The 26,848-nt window shown below is 30.0% G+C and overlaps 2 protein-coding genes and 1 long non-coding RNA gene across 3 annotated transcripts in view; 2 read left to right on the top strand and 1 right to left on the bottom strand.

Annotated features, from left to right (window-relative positions):
* The window catches only part of LOC111623704 (tumor protein p53-inducible protein 11-like), an 84,553-nt gene extending 80,844 nt beyond the window's left edge, over positions 1-3,709 (bottom strand). The window contains exon 1 of the mRNA XM_023366385.1: positions 3,674-3,709. The gene's annotated coding sequence lies outside the window, so the exon portion shown is untranslated. The remainder of the gene's footprint in view (positions 1-3,673) is intronic.
* A 9,795-nt stretch (positions 3,710-13,504) lies between these two features.
* Positions 13,505-16,520, top strand: LOC111623721. The gene is made up of 2 exons (XR_002756470.1): positions 13,505-13,650; positions 16,302-16,520. It is a non-coding gene; the product is annotated as an uncharacterized LOC111623721 (long non-coding RNA).
* Positions 16,521-22,077: 5,557 nt separating this feature from the next.
* The window catches only part of LOC111623706 (ras-like GTP-binding protein Rho1), a 54,104-nt gene continuing 49,333 nt past the window's right edge, over positions 22,078-26,848 (top strand). Inside the window, exon 1 of the mRNA XM_023366389.1 lies at positions 22,078-22,222. Within this exon, the coding sequence (XP_023222157.1) occupies positions 22,186-22,222 (37 nt within the window). The 5' untranslated portion in view covers positions 22,078-22,185. The remainder of the gene's footprint in view (positions 22,223-26,848) is intronic.

Genomic DNA, 26,848 nt, shown 5'->3' on the forward strand with positions numbered 1-26,848 from the left:
GATAGCTCAAAACTAGTCGAATCGATTGAAAACTTTTTAAAACGGATAAAAATTTAAGCATTGACTTGATATAGAAACCGTATTTTGCCGTGTCAAAGAGGGAAGAGGAACAATCACAAATGTGAGACGCCATCTCTCTCCGAAAGCTGTAAATATGGGAATACGAATAAAATCAATAAAACAGATTGAAGATTCTTTCCGCCCTATCAAAGGAAACTTTATTTTATATCACTTTTTTGCTTTTATATAAAGACGTAATCCTTTATATCCGGGTATCTCCATAAAGATCATCAACTCGCCTGTAGCAGAACCCTAAGCGCACTAAGAACAAAGTGAAATTTTGGAAGAATGACGAAAAAAAACATTAATTAAAATAATTTAAAATGTATTTTAACAAATAATGAGAAAACATTATTAAATTTCTTCTACGTTATTCAAAAGCATAAAGAATAAAATACGGATATGGGAGAATATAAACATTTTGTTCTATTTTTTCGGATAAAGGCGATGGTTATGTAGAGAAAAGTTCAAACACGGGTGAAAAAATAGCAAATACGTTTTTTTCTTTTTAGAAACTACAAAATGTTTATTTCCAAACTATAAAATATATTAAACGTCATTTCGTGGAAACGCAGAAATTGCCTCCGAGAATATAACGGATGAGATTTACATTTATTTATAAAAAAAAATAAAACAAATAAATAATTTAAAATTATTATTCTGTGAAAAACTATTATAAGAAATATTTTTGAGAAACTTGAATAAATTAATCTAAATAATTACTCGCCTGTTAATATATAGGCCTATATTTTACTATCACACATTTATTGTATATTAAAATTGAATGTCTTCGATTGATACAGAATGATTTTCTACCTTATCGTAGACGTTAACCATTTAATTATAAATATAAACAGATACTGTACTCTTGCTTCTATCGTTATCATTAATTTTGTTGCAGTTATTATAAAGCCAGCTTCTATAGAAACTAACCTCTGCCGGTTTTGATTAGGTAAACTCTTACAACAATACTATCTTACAAAATTTTTTTAAATATCTTTTCATATCTATATCTTATTTTCCAATCAATTATAACTAAAAATTATGGAAATTCGAGAAATGCATTTTCTGTATTCAAACCCTAGGCTATATTATATTAAATAGAAACATATAATTTATAATTATTATACTACATTAGAAATTACATTTTAATAGATTACACTTCGCTTAGACTTTAACGTATAATTGTAGAAAAATAAAAAAATCTACGCAACATTTATCATTTAAAAGTGTTAATAGAAAAGGCAATAAAAGTCGCCGTTATTCTTTGACTATTTATTATTCCTTATTATTTAGTCGTCAATAAATGTCGAATACCTACGTGATTTATATATACAGCCCCGTATAGATATATAAAGTCGTAGCTATATACAGTACTTTGGCAAAGGTGAATCCAGACATTGTGTCTTTGTACGAAAAAGGTAGAAACGTTCAAAGATGTCGAAGCGTTACTTATAAATTGTCGCCGTTCTATAGTCGAAAGCTTCTTTTATCCTTTCAGTTTATCTTGCCAAAAATCAATACAATTGAACTAGTCCTATCGAATACTTTAAAATATCTAAAATCTTCTATAACTTAGAAATTGCTAAATAAATAAAATAGTTTTAAAATTTAAAATGTCTTAAAGAAAATGTTAAAAACTCGGCATTGTTTATTTCGATATACTTTTTAATTTTTGAATTTTCTGCACGATTTGCAGAAGTTCCGGGTTCGGGTCCCGTTTCGGTTGATCCGTTCTTCCGAAAACGTCTAAAATTAATTTAATTAATTTACAATCGATCTTTAATTCTTCATATTAGCGTAAGACTGCGATCTACTGTTCTACTGTCTAAATGTCGACCAAATTATATTATTTAATAATCGGTACAATTATAGCTTGGAAATAATCAAACATTTAAAAAAACTAAATTAACAGTTTGACGGGATTAGTTATTTATTTCTTTTATGTGTATCAATTTGTGTGATGTAAAATTTTCATAAATAATAATAATAGACTAATAATAAATAGATTATAATAGCTTATAATTAAATAATTTTATATAATGATATTTAAACAATCGACAGTCAGTTTTTCACTCGTATTTTATATTTAACTAATTAGGAAATAATAATTCGTACGATATCTTTACGGATGGAAAATCTGAAAGACGACAGAGTAAAAACTAGCAATAATACCATGCAAATAATCATCTTAGTGCCATTAAAATCAACTGAATTAATACAAAATTATTCATAGATTATTCAACAATTTATTAATATAAAACGATTACAACCATCTCTCGATTTAACGGACAAAAACTTGTGTCCTAAAGGAAAAATTTACGACCTTTTTTGTATTGGCGAATAGAACACGCTAAAGGGGTTGGCTCAAGGAATAAATGAGTGTAAATAAGTACAGTACATTATAACATTGGTTATTAATATATACTTTATAACATGTTCGATTTAACGGACTTTCGGCAATAACGAACACCCCTCTTCCCAATTAGTCCTATTGTATTCGTATTTAATTTATTTTTCCTAACGTTAAATGGATGGACATTTATTTTCATCTCTGGCTATTTAAAAACCATTTAAAATAAATTACGAATAAATATCTTAGTAATAATCCTTAAAAGTTTTTATCGCCGCAAATGCGGTAATTATCGTCACCGATGATTATTTTATGCACCTATCAACCGAAAGAAGTATAAAGAAGCCGTACTCATTACGGAGAAACAAACTAAGTTATAACGAAAGAAGGGTTATTCTCTTCCTTCATTTTATTAAATGTAGACGTAAAAGAAAACTTATTACAATTATAACGACATATTAAGCGTAATATTATAAGAAAGTTTGTGTCCGACCGTGTAATAACCTCGTGCTTTAAAATATTAACGGAACTACAGGAATGTAAATTAAACATAACGAGAAACCTCGTTAGAATAAACTGGCCAAAGGCTATGTAAGTTTAATATTTTTGACAATTTTTATATTAAAAGAAATTATTAAATTTTATGTTAAAACTTAGACTACATTACTGAAATTTTCTTAGCCAAGTATTTTAATTTTTCAGTATTTTGTAACCGTATTTTTAACTCTTAATAGCTTAAGAACTTATTTCTTTCAATAAAACTATAAAATCTACTAATATAAGATATAACTAATTGAGGAATATGAATATATTGATATACAACTATAGGCTATGAATAACAAACAGATTTTGAGTAGTTGTAAGCTTAATATATTTGTATCATTAAGGGCCAAATTTATACGCGTTTAAAATCGCTATACGTAGGCATGTAATAGGCTAATAGAAGATACTTTCACCGTTATATGTGTTAAAAGAGCCAGTAATATAAACTAAAATTTATGATTGAAATGCATGCATACTTTCGTCTACCAGCGAATCTTACTAACCTCTATTACTGTCACACTTTTTAGGTGAGAGATATAAACACATAACGATAAGTGGCATGAGGGATTTGAGAATCACGATGTAATAAAAAAATATATTAGAATAATGTTTCGTGTAGAAAATGCACAGATAGCAGAAACGGACTCTAGATCATTTGAAAAAAAAAATAGCATTGGCAATAACACAAACACGCTATAAAGTTTGTAAAATACTTACAGTATTTAGTCCCCGAAACGGTCAAATCTGCAAAATACGCATTATCGGACGGCCTTAATTCGATCCACTTAGACCCAAATCATGTTTATACGGAGGTTTCAAAATCGTAGCATTAAAAAACATGCACGTGCATACAAATCCGGCACGACGTATCATTATATCAATATATATCATCTAATGTTACCACTGATCAAAACCAGTTAAATTGTTAGATTATATACCGTATAATTTAATGACAATTTAGTTTTGGTAATTATATTTTCCTATATTAATATATGATTTAATTTACATAAAAAATATCGCTATAAATATGGAATAAACTAGGGAAGCGCTAAATTTTGCAGGGCTTTGACTGATAAATGAAAAAAAATGTTCTTTAGACTTGAGAAAAATCTACTTTTACAAAGGCGAAACAGACGTAACAAGAAACAGGATCCAGTAAACGATAAAGCTTCAATATATTTGGATGGTTTGACAGAATACATTTATCAGTAAGTTGGATTCTTGTCCGGCTTGACAAATGTCCGTCGTTAGTCACAAATAATAAGAGACGCCTTTTTTCCTAGCGTCAAATTTCCGGATATTTTATATACAATACACAAACGTAGTAATTACTAATAAAATATATTCCCGATTTTTTCCAAAATCCAGCCGCGTACTTTGTTATACGGGCAAACTGGATTACACCGGATGATTTTTATAATATATAGTAGGTGGCCCGATAGGATAACTCGCGTCGATATTATTGATGTATGGGACGGCGTGAGGCACCCACTATAAAATATTGCCGCCTTTGGGCATTGTTTTCGTACTTTAATGATAATTCACGATATATAAAGCCACGTCTGAAAACACGGCCCGTCTCATATTTAAATTTGTTTTTAAAAGAAAAATGTCCGTATTTTTCTGTTCACTCGCGATATTATATTGATTTTCTAACGGCGTGTATTATACTTTAACGATTTATAGCACTCCAAATATAATGTACTGTACTGTACGCGAGATCGTCCGTAAGAATTACAAATTTTCGTTTTTTATTGGAGAGGCTCGGATAAAATACCGCGTGTCCGAAACGTATCCCTTTCCGGGCTTTTAATGATTTAAATAATGTAAAAAACATTTAAAGTATCAAAGTAATTTAAAAAATTGTTAAGATAATTTCTATCATACAAAAGTATTATTACAAACTGTAAAAGTTAATTCTCTGAATAAATTATGCTATANATAGCGGCTTGATGTTCTTTTACTCTTTTTTCAAGTAAACTCATTGTTTCTCCTATATAATATTTAGTTTCATATTCATAAGTACAAAATATCTTGTAAACTTCCCCAGCTGTCTTGAGGTTTTTTACTTCTTTTATTTTTTATGAAGTAATCTCGATACTCTTTTCTTTTGAGAAGAAACCACATCCTATGGAAAATTTATGAAATCCACTCATATATTTTTTCAAATAAACCTTTTATATATGGAGAATGGAAATATTGAAAAGACTGTCATTTCATTTTAACTGTAAATCTATCTAGAACAAAGTAATCATACCATTTTTTTAAACCGATTCTTAGGATATCCATTTAATAAATATTTATTAAATGTTTGTTTTATTTCTTATTCTATATCTTTTTTAACGTAGTCCATAATAAAAGTTCCTTTATTTGCATTATAAACATATTTTCTTAATTGTTAGTGGACAAATATTAATTGTAAGTAATACATTTTTTAACATTATATGACTTTTAATACTTACGAAATTAATATTTTTACTTATTTTTTCTGCTTAAATTATAATTGTATCGTAAACCAAGAAAATATGATCAACATATCGGACAAAAAAATTGCACATATATAAAAATTGGCAATTTTACTATAAAACCGAGACATACATACATTTCTGCTACTTTATGTTTTAAAACTGATCCCATCGATATTCTATGTTTGTCTATAAAATGTACTTAGAACACTAAAAAAAATTATTTATAAAAGTAAATTTGATTATAAGTTTTATATATTTAGGAACTTCATATCTGTTTAATGCTTCCTTAATCATATTATATTTAATTGAAAGATACATTAATTTAATATATAAAGTCATCATTTGATAAGATGGGTGTACCTTTTTCTTTAATAACCTGTTAACTAATATGTCCGTATTTTTGATGCTATAATCCGATACTGGTACTGTATATCTAAAACAGGGGTGTCCAACCTTTTTGTTTCTCTGGGCCGCATTGGAAGAAGTCAAGGAGTTTTGGGCCACAAGTATATATAATAATACTTATGGCCCAATATACAAGTATATTTAAAAATTAACATATCTAGATTATAATAATAAGGATTAAAAAAGAAAAAAAGGATATTTTAAAAAATTACTTCTACAGACACTTTCAATTTTTATTTAGAAATAGATAAATTCATTTATTATAAAAGAGACTAAAGAAAATTTATTTGAAAAACACAAATATTTGTTTTATTTGGGTCTCTAATTGATAAAAAGCGAAGAAACGCCATTTTAAAGTGCATTTTTATTCAATTAATATAATTATAAATAATATGTAGCCGAAAAAGTAGCCAAAGCGCCAAATGATCCTTTTTACGTCAAGCAAAAAAAAGTAGCCACATTTGGCGCAATGTAGCCAAATCTTGCAACGTTCGAAGAAATACTAAATACAGCTGGAGTTGTGAATCAAAGGATTATAGACCCAAGTGCGTGGAAAAAGAGGCAAAGAACAAAAGATAAAGAAGTGAAAAAGGTTGAAAAATTACGGGTTCATATTTGATTAACAGAAGTTCTATTTAACGTTTCTCACTACTACATCTTTTGTCCTTTCTCATCTTTCCCTCCTTTTCCCAAATTTGGGTCTATAATCCATTGAGTCATAACTCCAGCTTTATTTAGTAATCCTTCCGCATTCACACATCTCCAAGTATTTGAAAATATTTTCTTTCCACTCAAAACTAAAATATGAATAAAGGTTAACGGCTTTGTAAAACTTCTTTCTTGAGTTTATACCGTTGAAATAAATAAATAATAAAAAAATTAAAACATTTGTCGGTTTTGTTTACACGTTTATTGGGCCGCATTGGAACTTGCCTTGGGCCGCATGCGGCCCGCGGGCCGCGGGTTGGACACCCCTGCTCTATATCATTACTGAGACAGGTAGCATATAGCACTTGCCTGCATGGAATCGAAAGTGTTAACCCGTGAAAAGTCTATAAGTATTTAATTTTCCACTTCTAACGACTCGGTTTTTTTTCTACTGAACGGTACTTTCTTAATTTTAATACGCGCCCTCCAGTAGCCAAGTGGATGAAACCACCGAATACCGGTACTTAGTAGCGGATTCGGGCATGCCCATCGGGCTGGCCACGTGGACTTTTTCGGGTTTCTCTCCGTTAGTAAAAACTAAATAGGGTCCAGCTTCCCATAAAAGTTCTATCACGTGTCGCGTTGCTGTAACTAAATACATCAAACTAATTCTAACCAACGATCATTTATTTTGACGTCACAACACCGGGCTGCAATTTTTGTCACAATGTTCTGAATTTTTTTAGTGGTGTCTTGCACCTGAACATCACATTGTTACTGTTAGGAATAGAGTCGTGCTGGTTATCTAATTCCGTTTAGGGAAAAATTTTGGATCGAAGTAATGTGACTTCCGTTTTGTATCCGAATTACTTATATAGTTAATAAGAACCTCCTGTCCCTAAGTTTTCCACATTTGATCTCGATTTTCGTCTNAATTAAAACATTTGTCGGTTTTGTTTACACGTTTATTGGGCCGCATTGGAACTTGCCTTGGGCCGCAAGCGGCCCGCGGGCCGCGGGTTGGACACCCCTGCTCTATATCATTACTGAGACAGGTAGCATATAGCACTTGCCTTCATGAAATCGAAAGTGTTAACCCGTGAAAAGTCTAAAAGTATTTAATTTTCCACTTCTAACGACTCGGTTTTTTTCTACTGAACGGTACTTTCTTCATTTTAATACACGCCTTCCAGTAGCAAAGTGGATAAAACCACCGAACACCTGTACTTAGTCGCGGATTCGGGCATGCCCGACGGGCTGGCCACGTGGACTTTTTCAGGTTTTCTTCCCGTTCGTAAAAACTAAATAGGGTCCAGCTTCTCATAAAAGTTCTATCGCGTGTCGCGTTGCTATAACTAAATAAACCAAACTAATTCTAACCAGCGATCATTTATTTTGACGTCACAACACCGGGCTGCAATTTTTGTCACAATGTTCTCAATTTTTTAGTGGTGTCTTTCCCCTGAACATCACATTGTTACTGTTAGGAATAGAGTCGTGCTGGTTATCTAACTCCGTTTAGGGAAAAATTTTGAATCGAAGTAATGTGACTTCCGTTTTGTATCCGAATTAGTTAAACAGTTAATAAGAACCTCCTGTCCCTAAGTTTTCCACATTTGATCTCGATTTTCGTCTATCTAGCTCCTTTCTCGAGATCACGGAAGAACAGACAGCGGGCGGACCACCTTCGGAATTNTGTATGAAATTTTTCAGTAATTCCTATTGCAATTGAAAATAAATTAAAGTGTTATAATTTAATAATGGGTTTAAAAATATTCAAAAACAGTAAGGGTGCGACTATGCAGATGCGAGCAAACGAATTTTCCGAGTGAGCGAGAATATGTGGCGAGAAGAGACGAGACGCGATAAATATCAAAACCTGTCAGATATGTGCAAGAACCAGAAATTCGCTCTCGCCAGCGTTATTTTTCGCTTCTCGTTTGTGCATGGTTTTCCTTTGCAAAAACTAAATCGCTCGCAACCTCTCGCTCACTCTAAATTTGCGTCTGCATAGTCGCACCCTAATAGACTTGTTTTATATTTTTTTGGTTTTATTATGTATAAATTTAATATGCAATAATGGTTATCCACATTAGGTGAAAAAAAATTGTGGTTTTGGTTGCGCCAATGGACCTACCTCACTTTCAAAAGCAATGATTTGTTGAAAACGTTGCTTTTCTTTAAATGGAATATAGTTATAACAACAAAAAAAATTGAATATTTTATTTATTTACTTATTTATTCTATTTCAACTTTTTATTTATTCATACTTTTTTCAAAAAGCTGCAATGAAACAAAAAATAAATTTAATTTTATATGAAAAAGTGGAAAAAATAATTTAAAAAGATTTAATAATAAGTTGCATGCATATAATTATATTTTTTAGTTTAGATGATGCAGATTTTTAAAGTATTCGTGATAAATGGGTGGTACATAGGGTAATAAATCCATCATATCTTCATATTTTTCTTTACAGTGGACTTGCCTCGCTTTAAAAATCAACTCACTGTAAATATTGTTTACGATATAATTTACTAGTAACAAATTTATACTGATATTAAAAGATATTTATTGTGAATTGATTAAAAACACAAATTTTATGTTAATCTATGTATATAAAAATGAATGTATATCTGTCTGTCCTTCATGCATTACTAGACCGTTTATCTGATTGCCATGAAACTTTGGGAAGTTGTTTAAGACACTCCTGTGAAGGTTTCTGGCATAGTACATTTATCCTATGATAGGTGGCGTGCGTGTATACGAGCATTTCAGCACGGTTAGGTGTTGAAACTTGAAGTTTGGTACACAGTTAGGGTACGTCACAAGAACGCACACTGAGAAGGGATTTTTCAAAATCTCCCCCCCTGGCGGGGAAAGGGACAGGATTAAGGCTTCAACAATGGAAGTGTTAAGAGAAAGCAATGTGCAAGATTTACAGGCGCAGATGTGGTTTTTTGCATTTTTATGGGAAATTGAACATAATATTAGACCCATCTAAAAATTTTCTGATTAGTCTGGAAACGGGAACCTAATTCTTGCATTCTGTGAAAATGGGTAAGATTGGCTGTAATGTAATAATCTTGATCTTTGCTATCGTTACTTTTTGCCCAAGTAACACCTGGCTTATCTTCTAGTTTGTAATAAGAATTAGCATTAACTATCTTTTCACAAAATGGACTTGCCCCACTTTCAAAATCAACAGTTCTTATGTGTGTTATTAAATCAGGCAATACCTTGTTTAGATATATCTAACAACAAAACAAAGAAAAGTAGAATTTTTTCTGTCTAGATTTCAAAAACTATTTAGTGTAAGAAAGCAAAATTTTGCAAACTTAGTTAGATACAGATGATTTAAAGCAGATAGTCAAAGTCTGTAGTGCCACAGAGAGCCTTTAAAACACTATCCTTCTCTCTTCTAAGAGAGAAGGATAGGGTAACATGCAAAAGGACAGGATGAAAGTTACAGTGGGTAGGTTCAGCAGTCCCCTAACACCACGCTCACAAGGGTGCTCACATATGGTTTAAGGCCATGAGAGGAAAGATAGAAATACTCATTGCCAAATCCAGAGCATGATCTCTGCTGCCAATCTTTCCAAGGGACTTTTTCCCAGATAGGGTGCATAGCCACTATCCAAAGAAAAGAAAACAGGGCATAGTACTGAGAAGGCCCACTCAGTGACAGAAACCTGGAAAGTGATAGAACAATGCACTTTCATCAGATGGAACCTCAATTACCTGATGCATGTTCAGATACAAGAAGCCTGATGCTAATTTTCATACACCTATATAAAGAGTCAGTAGATGGCAGAGAGAAGGCATCTGTTTACAGTGACAGAGAATAATATAGACACAGAGAAGTAAAAATAAAGGAAGGGAAAAGTAAAACAATAACAAACATGAAGGAAATTAATAAAATAATAAACTACTTTACAACAGTTCTAACAGATGAAAAAGGAAGTGAGAAGTGATCCACCAAGTGGTACTAGTCCTGAGGTACAGACAAGTCAGAAGAGGGTGTCCAGAATGGGTAAGAGAAATAACAACTAGCATAAAAATAGGAGAGAAGAAAAGATGGTGTGCATTACTCACTGAAGTGGCTGCAGGAGTACCAAGTGCACCAAGAGTAGAAAAAGGCTCATCCTGTACCAGGAGACATTTTGTGAGAAAGGAAGGAATTATCACAAAGATGTTAATTATGTATAAATATTGCTATATTTGCAAGCGCTTTCAACGTGTTTTAAGGCATCGTCCTCAGGTAGAACACAAACTCAAATAAATCTTTCGAACAAACATTTCAAATTAAAACTAACAGCCTTAGTCCTTTAGAACAAACCAACTTTAGAATAAAAACGTAAAGAATTTGAATTAAAGTGCACATGATGGCAATGCACATGTACCATGATGTTTTGAATAGGTGCTGAGAACAGAGCTAGAGACAATGTTTTAATCTTTTATACAGGCTGATCCACATTGCAGGCAACTCAAGCATGGGGGAGTTGCACGAATTTAATAATATGGTAAGGAAGGCCTCCCAAACATACATCAGGCTCCTCTGATCACAATACCTGAGCATCACCACACAGTCCCACAGCAGAGTGTATTGATGTTGTAACACCATCCTAGCTAGCTCAGTGTCACACCTGCCTGCCCTGATGGAATGTTGGTCTTCAGAGATGCAGCAAGATAACATTCTAGTTGTTGCTCCTATGTAGTGGGTGTGAATGCCAGATGTGTTTTATAACAGGATAGATTATATCCGAAAAAGATATATATATATATCTTCCTCCATCGTGACAAAAGCATCTTTATCTGCTGCCAAATTGTCCCCTAATAGGTACAATTTCTACAAAATGGATGATGTGCTCTCTTCCTCTCCATATCTCAGTTTGAGGCTGTTATGCTTGCCAACACATTTTGTTTATTAGAAAATTAATTGGAAGGAAAAAGTATTTATTTATTTCAGGAAATTGTTTAAATAGATTAAAATTAGCTTTAGATCAACAGTAAAGATAGAACTTTCTAGAAAAAATACTGGTACAAATAAGTATCACAATAGATTTCCAGTACAGTTCAAATAAACTAGATGAACGAACATTTTTGATTCTTCCTCCAGAATCTGCTTCAGGTCACAAATGTAGAATGTCAAGAATTTCAAACATTTTTGAATGAAAATTGTTTGAACCAGTAATGAATTGAGTGGGGAATTGTGTAAACTACAAGGAAAGTAATGCAATATCATATGTGTGGAGATATGTCTGTGAAGACCATACGCATCAATAATTATATTTTATTCCCTTATGGGTTTCCCACAGCATTAAAACACAGTCTTCAGGTACATTCATTGAAATCTTTATTATCAATTTATTATGCTTCTGACTAGCACCATAGTCATGTCAGGACATAGGGTGCTACTCTGGTACTTCTTTTTTAAGCATGATGAATTCCTTGTACTTTGTGAACATCTAGGTTAAACTTTTGACTATATAGCTCTGCCAAAAAACAGAAAATTACTTCTTACACAGATTTTTGTGTTGATTATGAAAACGTAAGTTATTTTTGGTGCATTTAAGACATTTTGCAGACATTGACTACAAAGTTGTTTTTTGCTCATTCAGAATGCCATAGACAGTGGTGATTCAAACTCAGGGTGTCTGTTAGCACCTTGACACTTTTTAATTTATGATCACAACCGTGCTTTTGACTTTGTTTTACTTCTACTCTTTAATCAGTTGAAAGATGATACAGTGCATTACTATACTGTGTTGGTTGAAAAACCTGTAGAAACATTAATGTGTTGTTGCACAAATTCAGAACAAAAAAGTCTCAACTGGAAAAATATCAAGAAGCTTAAATTGAGTTTATCAGAGAAAATAGAGGTGCTAGGTTGTTTACAGGGAGGAAATTTAATAGCTTCAGATGCTTAAACCTTCATAATAAATGAATCTGTCATGAGATACATTAAGAAAAATAGATAAATTTAAATATGTAATGTCAAAATGTTTTTGTATGAAAATATATTTTTTTGCATTATAATCATATTTTTAAAAATTTATTTTTGTATTTGTGATTCCATTTTTACAGCAGTTTTGTAAAATGTGATCTTCATAAATATAGTGCTTATAATATAGAATTGTGTATAATTACCAGCTTTTATATTCAAATATTTTGTAATAATGTATGTAACTTATCTAACAAATCTTTTATTATTTAAAAGCTAAGTTTTTTCTAACAAACTTTCTTTGGAATTAAATATAAAATGAGAAGAATGCAAATTTTTATTGAAATAAATATTTATTGGTAAAATTTCATGACTGTTTTTGGAATGTTCATCTTAATAAAATCATGATGTGTATAAAGGATATTAACGAAAAATATTTGCATTGCAGTTGTAAGTTTTAGAAATGTTCATATAATAAATTTTTTTATCAGTCCTTATTAACAAAACAAAATATAACTTTAAGAAACAATGTACTTTATTCAAATTATGGAACTTATATTGTTTTTATTGATTAATTTCTTGAATTTTGTATTAACTTAACACAGGATGCTATCAATTAATTTTTTTCTTTTTCTTTGTATTGAGAATTGACAAATTCAACACATATCTACAGCATTTTTAATTTTTACAATTCTCTACGTGGTGAACAAAACATACAAATAATAAGGCACGCCTTCCACACTATTTCAAGCAAAAAGTTTAATAAAACCTGCTGGAAATAGTGTGGAAAGTGTGATTTATTATTATTTTTTTTACATTGGCAAAGTACATGATCATAACTAAAGGAAAAAAATGTAAGACTGAGTTTCTTAAAAAATTTTATCAATCAACATCATTTATTTTCAGTAACAACAATTTTACAATTTAACATATTCTAACATGACATTTTGAATATACAAATAAATGTTTTGACAGAGAGTGTCTTCATTTATGCAATATCTTCATATATGTAACAAAGAGAATATTAAATGTAAAATTGACAACAATTCAATTTTAATTCTAATATTTTTCATGATATCTATAAAATATATATATTTCCACACTTGTATATAACTTTTATAAATAAATAAATTAATAATTTTTTTATTTCATACAGGCTGTTGATGCCAAAACAATTCGTGAAGTTTGTACTAAATATATCTATGATAGATGTCCTGTTGTTGCAGCTGTTGGTAAGAATTTTTCTAATTTTATTAAGATTTATTAATTAGTTACATTTTATAAAATTTGCTTAATTTTTTTTAATGACTTAATCTTGATTGTATTAACACTCCTCTTGTCTTTTTTGACAATAGAAAATAAATCAACTCTTATAACTTCTAGAAATATGTGTGTGTGTGTATGTGGCTTTTTTTTTTTCTAACTTTTCTGCCCCGTGAGCACTAAGAGGGCCTCTTTTAGCAAGCCCATTATGGGTTTGCTAAAAGAAAGCCCACAATGGGCGACCAGGTGGTGAAGGATGGGGCCCGACATATCCGGATGGACTAACCCCTGAAAAATTTTTGGAGGTTTTTCAACCTGACTGGATTCGATTCCGGATCCCCAGAGTTGTAGGCTGCCATCTTAACCCTCGGCCATCCAGCTGTCCATATGAGATGTGGCTAGGAAATAATGAGACTGAAGCTGGAACTTTAAATCTTGAATAGTATACTCCAAGGGCATAGTCAGGATTTTCTTTGAGGGCCAAAAATAAGATAACATTGTTTATTAAAAAATGGTTTTATTTGAACATTTGAAAATGCTAAAAGTAATTAGTTGCAATGCTATTCAAACCTATCTAAATCTTATTTCAGCACTAGCCTACAGGAGTTCTGGCTAAATCTTATGAAAATTTTTTTCTCAAATTTATTTTTAGTTTTCAGACCCTCTTTTATGCACACACATCATGGAAAGATTGACAAGCTGATTTTCTGTCATTATTGACAATATCCAAGTTCTTATCCTGCGTAAGATGCTGAAGGATGTTTCAGTAGTGCACATTGTGCAGGACAGTGCATGTGAGATAAGTAGCACCTGTTTTATAGATGGGTAGAACAATTGTGTTTCTTTAACTAGTGCAGCTAGTTCTATCTCCTTCAATTTGGCATTTGGCACATTTTTTCTTTTCCATTGGTTGTACCAAAGTTCAGCTTCACCGAGGAAATCATTTAAATTGTAGTTTTTTTTTCTTTTTTTTTAAAATCCTCATATGTCATATCAAGCATTATGTGAGAATGTGACGTCAGCAATGAGAATGTGGGCAAGTTCTCCTCACAAAAATGATGGGTGTTCAAGTAGTGTGACTCTCTTCTTGGCCAAAGACTACTTCACTGACAGAGTGGAATGGGCTGGTGGGTTGTCCTGATGGAGGATGAAATCATTTTGCCACAAGTGTTGCCGCTTTCTTCTGACCCTTTCCTGCAAAGATTACAGAACTTCTTTGTAGTAGTATTGGTTCACAAATTTGTTCCACTTTTTGTACATTTTCCTTGTTTTTTGATGTGCTGGGCCATCCAGAACATTCATCATCATTCACATCCTCTCAGCCCTCAAAAAATCACATGCATCTCCGTATGCTTCATATAGAAGGCACAAAGATCAGTGGCAGTTCTTTTTCAATTTCACCAAAACTTTCAGGTTGATGTGCTGTTCCTTTTTCAAGCTGGCCATTTTTCCAACGTGCACTAACATGTCCACTTGAAGCAAGCACTCACAGCAATCTAATAGTGATAGCAAGTTGAGACTTGCTGTGTTTGTTCTAACTTGTTCAAGGTTGTTTACCCACCCAGTCATTTCATCCCATGTGCAACCATTGCATGCATGCGATCACAGTCTCATTATTAAAAAATAATCATATACAATTTGAGTTTTTTTTTAGTTAAATTGACTGTTTGTGTCAACTGAAGACACTCAAGTTGTATATGAACAAAAGTACTTTTAATTAACTGTTTTAGTTGAATATTACTTGTATTTTAAAAAGCTATGCCGTGGATTATGTGATTTTTTTTCTCCCTCTCAAGATAAAAGAAAGTTAATTCAGTATTGAATAATTTTAATTATACAGCCAAAATTATTTATTTAATATTAATACAGCTTTATTTATTCTTTCCAAAACTAAGCAAAAATTGATTATATTTTTTTTTCCATATTTATAAGATTTTTAAAATGAAAGCAAAATACTCTATCTTGTTCTCTTTGATCTTTATTTTTAATTATCAGTGTTGATTATGATTCTTATCCATAATTGATAAGAGAAAAATTACTGACAAACCACTCCTAATACTTTTTAAGTAGTACATATTTAACACTCCATCGGAGAGAAGAAACAAGAGTCAAAAGAAGTGTGCGAAAACTATTATTGTTTTAGATTACTTAACTATACCTCAACTTTTAATCTTAAAAAATTTTTAGGTTTATTCTATTTTGTCATTTTCAATATTTTTCATTATTAGTTAAAGCTTTAAACAAATTTTTTAATTTATAAATCACCTTGTTACTAATTTGTTTCCTTAATTCGTGTGTAATTTTATTACAGTTATAATTCTCATTTTTCATTTAAATTTATTATGATTAAATTAAATATTAAATGTGGAGTTGTCAGATTTGTTAATATTTCCAAAGTAAAGAGGAGATTGCTAAAATGCAACAATATTACAAAGATTAAATAATTAATCTTGAAATTTATAAATTGTAATATTATAAAATGTAAAAATTGATTTGTTAATGTTTTAGTTTTATGAAGTATAAAACTATAAAAACTTATTAATAAACTATTATATATAATTAAAATTTTGATATATCTGATTATTTTTCTAATGTTAAATTTTAATATAATTCTTTTTAGGACCAACCGAAGGACTTACTGACTATAACAGAATTCGATCAGGAATGTATTGGATACGCGTGTAGTATACTATTTGAAAGAAAAATAGTAATACATTAAATTAAAAGTCAGAATAGTATGAAAGTTTTATTACAAAACAGATATTTTATTTAACTTCAGAAAAAGTTATGTAAGATGATCAAATGTGAATAATTATAAATAAACTTATATTAAAACTTATCCAAATAGTACTTTATATTTTTAGCATACACTTTTCATTATAAAAATAAAATTTAATAATATATTTTGTTACTTGTAATTTTCTAATAAACTTATCTGTTAAAATAATATAAGTGATAAATGGTTCACTTCATTTCTAATTGTTATTTTTACATTTTGGCATATTTGATTTATACTCATTTCCTAAATAAATAAATTTAGAATTCAGAATTCTTAGTTGAAAATAAAATAAAATTTTACAAGATTAAACAAATTTTTCTTAAAAGTAAAAATTCATGAATTGTGCTGATCTATAGAAGACAGAAGATGGCTGCCACAATAAATTATACACATATTATATACTGTACCTTTAATGAAAAGATTTGGCTACTTTGTGCCAAAATAGGTTATCCTTATTTTAGTTTGGTGCACAATAATCATTGGTGCATTGGCTACTTTTTGGGCTAAAAAATTTGACTTGGCTACATAAACTGTTTAATAGTTTGTTTCGGCCTAGAATGGCGAATCTTCTGTTACTTTTACATGTAGTTTTACAGTTTGAGCGGTCCAATACAATTATTTTGTCTTCAAATGTTGCCTAAAAGGAAGCCAGAACATTGGACACCCCTGATCTAAGGTAATATGGACCAAAGTTACCTTGGATAACTGAAAATTTGAATATAACAGACAGCCATGGCTATTTTGAATTAAAAATATGACTTTTAAACCTATTTTTTAATACCTTAGTGAATTTAATTGTATATATGAACAACATTTTTATATTATTTGCAATTGATATGTATTATTGTAGTTACATTTTAATATGATTGATTTCTCTTGCATTAAAGTTAAATGACAATAAGTAACAGAAACAAATCATTTTGTAAGACATTTTGAATTTCTTAAAGAAAGAACTTTAGAGTGTTTGTTTTATAGCAGTTTCTCCTTTTTGCTACAATGTTCCACAGTTACCTCAACATCAGCCACTCACTAAGTACAGGGGAGGTTAAAAATACTACAATATTTATGTGCTTTGTACATTCACAATAAATCTTTTATGAATTGTAAAAGTAGTATACTCACTTATAGGTTTGTCTCAATATGCAAAACCTCAGTTAATCAACATTTAGATAACTGACAAAATTTTTACTATGTGCACCTGGATTCCTATGCACCTGGAAAGTCAGGAATTTTCATTAGTGTTCAGAAAAAGTCATGGAAAGTCAGGGAATTTGTCTGATTAGCTGCCTTGTTGATTTCATTTGCAGAATAAGGCTGACAAAGTATAGCCATTTGCAGGCGGCAAGAAGTAATGCTACAACCTTTATTACAAATATTGCAGAATCCATTTTTCTTTCAAAACATTTTTAATATTAGAGGACACCACTAGATGTACAAATCCGTCTGTTATAAAATTTCTGTGTCTTTCTTATGTGATTAACCCTTTCAAAACCCTTCACAATTATTGTTTACACCCTGAATTTGAGGTAAGGTGTCAATGAGTTGATTTTAAAAAATGAGAACAAAGTGCAAAAATTGGTAAATAATACCAATAAATTAAAATATTTATCACTTTTTATTTTAATAATTTTTATTGTGTAATGAAACATAATTTATAATTTCTTTCCAGTATATTAAAATTTTTATAAAATTTATTAAGGTATAAATTTATACTTTTGTAACGAACTACAGAATTCATTAATTTCCCGCACTTTGATACATACAGTAGTTTAGTAATTAGTTTAATAGACATAAAGATGGGTAACAAATATCACTGATTTTGGCAAATATAGGGCTTAAAAACTGTCAACATTGATCATACCTGTAGTAATACTGTAGTATGTTATAGTTTTGAATATCAACTACGTAGTCTGATCACTTTTTTTACGTGGGAAAAAACTATTTGAAAATTTTTAAATTTAAATTTTTGTTTAAATTATGTTGCCCTTTTTGTTGAAGGATTGGTTATAAAATTACATGTTTCTAAGTCAAGTGTTCATCTTTTTTAAGCACTTTTATTCGTATATCAAAAAATACTGTTTGATTTTACGCTTCCTTGTGTTTACTAGATTTACATACAAATAATAATAATAAATGATGATAAAATAAAAAAAAAATGCTCATGTTTTGTTTGTAAATTGCTTATTTTTCATTACATTGAAATTGTGGATCCTATCAAACATGTTTCTACAGGATACATGTACTATACTTTTTTGCACAGTCTTTGGAATGTATCAACTGTGCAAAAAAGAGGGATAGATGTACTCGACGTTCACAGTAAGTAAAATGCTGTTTTATTATGTCGACATTCCACGCCATAAGAAATGTGAGGGTGAGGGAATTTGGACGAAGTTGGTCAGGGAATTCAAAACAAAAATTTGAGTAAGAACCCCATGTGTAAACTTATTATATACAGTATATAATAAAATGATTATAGATTTTCAAAAATTTATAATTTTTTGAGGCAGTTTTTCTAACTTTTTTAAAACTAAATTATATCATATAAAAATAATCACATAGTTTAATAAATAGTTTATTAATAAGATGTTAAAAACTTTGTCTTTCACCTTTCATGCAAGAAAATTGAGTAATCTTTTTTTTTTTACTGAAACATTTTTCTCTTGCCTTTTCTTCCTTACATGCTAAATAAAATACCTGTTTTATATATTTTTTTAATATCACTCAGTTATACCTTTACTGTAAATATCATTTTTTCAATGTTGAATGCATAAAATTCATCTTAAAATATTAAAAAAGTTCAAACTGTTTAACAAATTTTGACTCGTTTATAATTAAATATTTATGCGTTAGAAACTTTAAAATTTCATAAATAGAACATAGAATAATTTCAATTCAAAATTACAATATATTTCAAGTTAATTTGAAATGTATTTTATGTTATTATGCTATGTGGATTTACTTATGAAATAAATTAAAATATTACAGCTATAACTTTTCTATTCTTATTATCAATATGAGACATCAAAAATGTTGATTATAACATTTTTTGATGCCTTTAATTGATAAGAGATTTTTTATTTCATCAAAGAATGAAATCACCAGTATTAACGACTTTTTTTTTGAGTTTCTAGTGTAATGTATGTGTAGGGGGGAAAAATGAGGAGAGAATTTTTGTATTAATAAAATAATCAATTAAAATCTAAGAACTATATATAATAATTATTTAATTGCTACACTTAGTTTATCTATTAAAATCCTCAAATCTATGTAATTTTCAATTTTATATTCTAAGGCAACATTATGTTGATAAACAGTGACTCAGAAATAAAATACTATATTTTTGTTTGCATAAATCTTAAAAACAATTAAAAATAATCAAAAAAGCTGACAATATTGTTGCTGGACTTTCCTGACATTCTTTGTTTTCATCACATTTACTACCATTACCTTTTTGTCTTCGGGTTTATATAAAATTACTATAAGAATGATTACTCATAATGTGGGGGTCAGTTAACTATTTTAAAGTATTATTCTACCCAGCTCTTCAATGTATAAAGATCTTTTTGTTCTAATTTTGATAAAAATTATGATTAATGACACAAAAAAATATTTATCTTAGATAAATAGCAAAGTTTGTTATATTTTTATCCTGGTCTAGAGTTGGGGATTAGGGAAATATCAATTCCCCTATTTAAGTTAGAATTCAATTGGTTTATTCTATCAAAAGTTATAAAAAAAAACATCAAATAATGTTAATATTGGGAGTGGAGCGCGTTTCAAAAAAAAATACTTTGAAACGAATGCATTTATTTTTTGGTAAACTAAAAATTTCATAATTTGGAAGCTTTTTGAGACATGGCGTCCACCTCTTTAATATCTCCCAACCAATCATGAAAATTTTTAGAAATAGTTCTCCCTAATACACAAACTTTCAGAAATTTTTGAATGTATTAGATCTTTCATCATCAAAAAGTCAAAATTATGCTAATTAATTGATAAAGAAATCCTTTGTTGTTTTATTATTTTATTGATATAAATTGTCATATTAATGATGACAAAGTAGCATGGCTAGAGTCTATGAGATAGCTAAATCTTCCAGCTTAGCAGTACTTATTAGCTGTAGTCCAAGTTTATTTGGAGTGTAACTAAAGGATCTAATACTATTTATAAATAATAATGACTGGAAAAGAGAAAAAGACCAATCACAATATTTTCAGCTTGCACTTCAATCTTTCCGCTGATTATTCCTAGCTATAAAACTGATTTTAACACAGTACGGGAACATTGTTAATTTCTACAAATGTAGTAATTCGTGGCCAGGGCTGTCGAGAGGGAGAGCTAGGGATTTTTCTCTGGGTCCAGAAGGACCCACAGTAGTTCATTCCTATTTACATAAATGAATGCTCTTTTTACAAACAAAAAAAAAATAAAATCTTTAAAATTAATAAAAAAAACATTCTACATATTTATTTAGAAAAAAAAACAATGACAAAAGAGGCCTGTTTATAGCAAAAGAAAGGATTTATCTATTGTGTAACTAAACCTGACATCAATATATTATTTAAGAATGTAAATATACACAAGTTTTGTAGTCCTGTAAGAGACTACATAATTGAACTTAACATATCAAGAATTAACCTTGAATATGCATTGTGAAATTTTTAAAGATCAAATAAATATAATTACAGAATTAAAGCATCGAAAATAGAGTTAGAGAATCACCAACAGGTAACAAAATCACCATTAAAAAATAGTTACGTTAAACGAGTTTTAAATTGATAAATTTTAATGAATTCGGGTAATAAGAATTACAGTAAATGTTTACATTCTATAGAATATACAATATAATTTTTTTTTTTTTTTCAGGAAATCATTAATTTATAATTATAAAATTAATTTACGATAAAGCCCTTATTTAAAATCATATGTTTTTACTAAGAAGCGTAAGAATGCCAACAAAAATATTTATTATACAATTAGTTAAAAAAATAATCTTCATTTATTTTAAACTAAAAATAACTTTTAAACTCATTCACTTAAAAAAATAATAATAATAATAATTTAGAGAAAAATTGCACATGTTTGTTTATTAAAGAGAAAAAGAAATAACTGTAGTTTTAATATCAACAAAAATATGTTTATCCAAATTCAAAATTTGATGATCTAGTTTGTCAGGAAATTGCACAAGATGATGATAATTTAAAAAAAGGGAAATTAATAATGTAATGCTGTGTAATTCTGCTTTCCTTATTAAAACTTTTAATGTTCCCCTCTTTAATTATATTTATTACAAATGCACATTTCATTATTTAAAATTCAATTAATTAAACTAGAATTTAATCTATATTCATTGAACTGTAAAAATTAATTTATTGATGAGATTAAAAAAGATTATATGAACTTTTATAATATATAAATTTATTAGTATTATATAGATATAAAATTTTTTTTTTCTCATATATATATATTGATAAAAGATTACATTGTAAAATCTAGCATTCTGTAAATACGATAAAATTATCATTATATTGTAGGACTTTAATAATCGGTGATAACTTCCTCTGTGGGTAATCGTGTATAATACGTGGAAGTTGATAAACGATGACCTCCGAACGTTGACGAATGGGATTTACCTACATTTCCACTTCAGTTGTCATCGTTCAGTTGAAGATAACCTTTTGACAAAATGCGTCGTAAGTAAAGCATCTCTGACAGTTCTTTTAATATGGAGTGTTTCCGTTGTTTCTGCGAAGAAGAATCAGGTAAATAATATATCATCGATTTTATAAATTGTTCGCAATTGTTACGGCTTTTAAATTGTATTGTGTTGTACAGTATATAACATTTCGATTTAATTTTTATATAAAATAAATACATTCTTCTTATTATTTTTTCTTGTAAGATGTAATTTGTAAAGGGTCGATCTTTTTTAATTGCATTAATTTCTTTTCTTATAATTTTAACGATAAATATATTTATTAAATTAAATAAACTTGTAGCAAATCTTTATTGTAATGCGGTGTTATCGTTCTTATCATTTAATATCAGATTAATTCGAGTTTTATATGTTAACAGCTTATAAAAATGGACACGCTTAATATAAACAGTACAGAATTCGTGTTTAATTTATGTATTACTCGACGTCTTCTATAGTTTAATTATTCTATATAGAAATATAATCTGAATCAGATAAGCTGTGGAGTCTAAATAACTGATTATTTACAAAATCTATAATTAGAATCCTTTTTTTTTATAGTTAAATCTGAATATAGTGTCTTCGTTTATGTAAAAAGTAAATAATACGTGATTTACAGGTTATAATAAAATAATGTTTTCTTGAATGATTTGCCAGTATAGTTGTAGCTCTGAATTATATATAATGTGTTGTATATCCTGGTTTGACCGGAATAATTCCTTTTTTCAAAATTCGTTACTTTATCCTATTGCCAAAAATAGAATACATTGGAATTGATTCGATTGGATGTGTGTTAATTGTATTAAAATAATATCCGAACATAGTGGCGTAGCGAACATAACTGGCGCCCGGGGCACGACACTTTATTGGCGTTCCCTCCAGAAACACGTATAGTTTGTCTTGGAGACCATTTGGGCGCACCTCTGCATGATACACCCCCTTGCTACGCTACTGTCTGAACAAAATTGAATAACTTTCTATCATATGAAATACAGTGGCTTAGATCTGGGCACGGCATGGCACCCGTACAATCGTTTGTTTGTTAAGTTATGGCAACGCAACACTTGGGCGATCTGCCTTCCGAGAGGTCTTTTTAAGGGAAACTGGTCCCTATTTAGGCGTTGCAGAAATGGAGAAAACCCGGAAAACTCCTCGTGGCCAGCCCGTTCGAGCGAGGCGCGAACCCACGACCGAACTACCAGTGTTTAGAGAACGAAGACCGCTTGGCCACTGGTGGGCAGCCGTACAATCGTAGTACAGAGGGCAAATACATTCGCGTTACCAACTTACACCATCCCTGTAATAGTGTTTGTTATTTGCTGAGAAAAAAAGTTTGTCCATTGCCGACTTTCATAACGATAGTGGCATTTTGGGAAAGAATTATCCTACATAATTGTCAGGAACAACTTTTTAATTCTTGATAAGTATTTTTCGTTTCCAATCTCACGGTCATTCTTATTATTATTTACTCTTTCCGCCCTGTGGGCATTAAGAGGATCTCATTTAGCAAGCCCATTATGGGTTCGGCTAGGCCCACGATGGGGCGGCTGGGTGGTAAGGGATGGGGGACCTGACATATCCGGTCAGAACACCCTCCCGAAAAATTCCTGGGGATTTTTCGACCCGTCCGGATTCAATCCCGACTCCCCAGAGCGGTAGGGTGCCATCTTGACCGCTCGGCCATACGGCCGTCTGATCATTCTTATTATTGCTTGTTATTAGTGGATGATACATTTGAAATTTTAATTTTGTTCATAGACAGTTATTTGGAGACTTTAATTAATCTCTTAATTCATGGTAGCACGTATCACAAGACAAACATACTGTTTAGTGCAACCCTAGATCCAATGGATGGTGGTGGGAGCAGAATCAGACAATACTGTATATATTGGTATTATATATATATACAGTAGAGCGTCGATTTTCCGAATCAATTGGGGATTGGGGTTGTTCGTATAACTGATATTTCGGATAACCGATTTATGTACGAAAAAATAGTTTAACGTATCCGATATTGAAAATTTTCTCCGTTGCGTGTCGCTTCGCGTTGAATTTTCGTCGATGTTAAGCCTAACAAAGACTATTGTATTGTTAAAAATTATTTTTTTATTTTGTACAAACAAAATAAATATATTGAAAAATATTAAAACAATAAAAAATTATACGTCAGATGTTAATTTAGTATCAAAAACGTAAAATATTCGAGTAGCCAAAGATTGAAGCGCCACAGCACTGGCGAAAGAATTTAAATTTGCCGACTGAAATTCTTTCGGATGATTGACTTTCGGAAAATCGACGCTCTACTGTATATATATATATAATTTTGATAAATTACATCATACACTAATTATTTATTATTTTATTCAATTTAAATTTTATATATGCATACGATGTCTATATCTATATATAACACAATGGAAATTTGCGGAAATATCCAGTTTATGCAAAACTTTTCAGACCTCAAGCGAAACTTAGGCCATTTATCGCTGTTAAGAATCCCAAAATACCAGGTATAGACTATATATATATATATACGGGTGTTCAAGAAAAAAGTATTAACAGGTGAAGTGAAATAATATTGTTCAACCAAATTTACTGAAACTTTCAGGGATATTATTTTCTCAAATCAAAGTAGAAGCGGAAATGGAATTGGACGAGCACATCTTTTTGATGCTCTGTATTTTCATCTGAAATTATTATGATCGTCGATGGTCTGTGGAGCTGTACGAAAGACTCGGTCCTTTAACAATCCCACAGAAAAATAGCAGGGGTTCAAAAATAGCAGTGGTGATATTCGAAATATTTAACAAAGGGTTCGCTAACAGAAAATTTTTCCTTAACAAATTTTTTTCGCTCGCATTAGCAACATTAGCGCAAAAACGGACCTTAAGATACCCATATAAATAAAAAAAAAAACGTTCGCANTTCTAATAAACTTATCTGTTAAAATAATATAAGTGATAAATGGTTCACTTCATTTCTAATTGTTATTTTTACATTTTGGCATATTTGATTTATACTCATTTCCTAAATAAATAAATTTAGAATTCAGAATTCTTAGTTGAAAATAAAATAAAATTTTACAAGATTAAACAAATTTTTCTTAAAAGTAAAAATTCATGAATTGTGCTGATCTATAGAAGACAGAAGATGGCTGCCACAATAAATTATACACATATTATATACTGTACCTTTAATGAAAAGATTTGGCTACTTTGTGCCAAAATAGGTTATCCTTATTTTAGTTTGGTGCACAATAATCATTGGTGCATTGGCTACTTTTTGGGCTAAAAAATTTGACTTGGCTACATAAACTGTTTAATAGTTTGTTTCGGCCTAGAATGGCGAATCTTCTGTTACTTTTACATGTAGTTTTACAGTTTGAGCGGTCCAATACAATTATTTTGTCTTCAAATGTTGCCTAAAAGGAAGCCAGAACATTGGACACCCCTGATCTAAGGTAATATGGACCAAAGTTACCTTGGATAACTGAAAATTTGAATATAACAGACAGCCATGGCTATTTTGAATTAAAAATATGACTTTTAAACCTATTTTTTAATACCTTAGTGAATTTAATTGTATATATGAACAACATTTTTATATTATTTGCAATTGATATGTATTATTGTAGTTACATTTTAATATGATTGATTTCTCTTGCATTAAAGTTAAATGACAATAAGTAACAGAAACAAATCATTTTGTAAGACATTTTGAATTTCTTAAAGAAAGAACTTTAGAGTGTTTGTTTTATAGCAGTTTCTCCTTTTTGCTACAATGTTCCACAGTTACCTCAACATCAGCCACTCACTAAGTACAGGGGAGGTTAAAAATACTACAATATTTATGTGCTTTGTACATTCACAATAAATCTTTTATGAATTGTAAAAGTAGTATACTCACTTATAGGTTTGTCTCAATATGCAAAACCTCAGTTAATCAACATTTAGATAACTGACAAAATTTTTACTATGTGCACCTGGATTCCTATGCACCTGGAAAGTCAGGAATTTTCATTAGTGTTCAGAAAAAGTCATGGAAAGTCAGGGAATTTGTCTGATTAGCTGCCTTGTTGATTTCATTTGCAGAATAAGGCTGACAAAGTATAGCCATTTGCAGGCGGCAAGAAGTAATGCTACAACCTTTATTACAAATATTGCAGAATCCATTTTTCTTTCAAAACATTTTTAATATTAGAGGACACCACTAGATGTACAAATCCGTCTGTTATAAAATTTCTGTGTCTTTCTTATGTGATTAACCCTTTCAAAACCCTTCACAATTATTGTTTACACCCTGAATTTGAGGTAAGGTGTCAATGAGTTGATTTTAAAAAATGAGAACAAAGTGCAAAAATTGGTAAATAATACCAATAAATTAAAATATTTATCACTTTTTATTTTAATAATTTTTATTGTGTAATGAAACATAATTTATAATTTCTTTCCAGTATATTAAAATTTTTATAAAATTTATTAAGGTATAAATTTATACTTTTGTAACGAACTACAGAATTCATTAATTTCCCGCACTTTGATACATACAGTAGTTTAGTAATTAGTTTAATAGACATAAAGATGGGTAACAAATATCACTGATTTTGGCAAATATAGGGCTTAAAAACTGTCAACATTGATCATACCTGTAGTAATACTGTAGTATGTTATAGTTTTGAATATCAACTAGGTAG

The sequence above is a fragment of the Centruroides sculpturatus genome, unplaced genomic scaffold (genome assembly GCF_000671375.1).
Source record: "Centruroides sculpturatus isolate CEXI.00-Female unplaced genomic scaffold, Cexi_2.0 scaffold80, whole genome shotgun sequence".
Lineage (NCBI taxonomy): Eukaryota > Metazoa > Arthropoda > Arachnida > Scorpiones > Buthidae > Centruroides > Centruroides sculpturatus.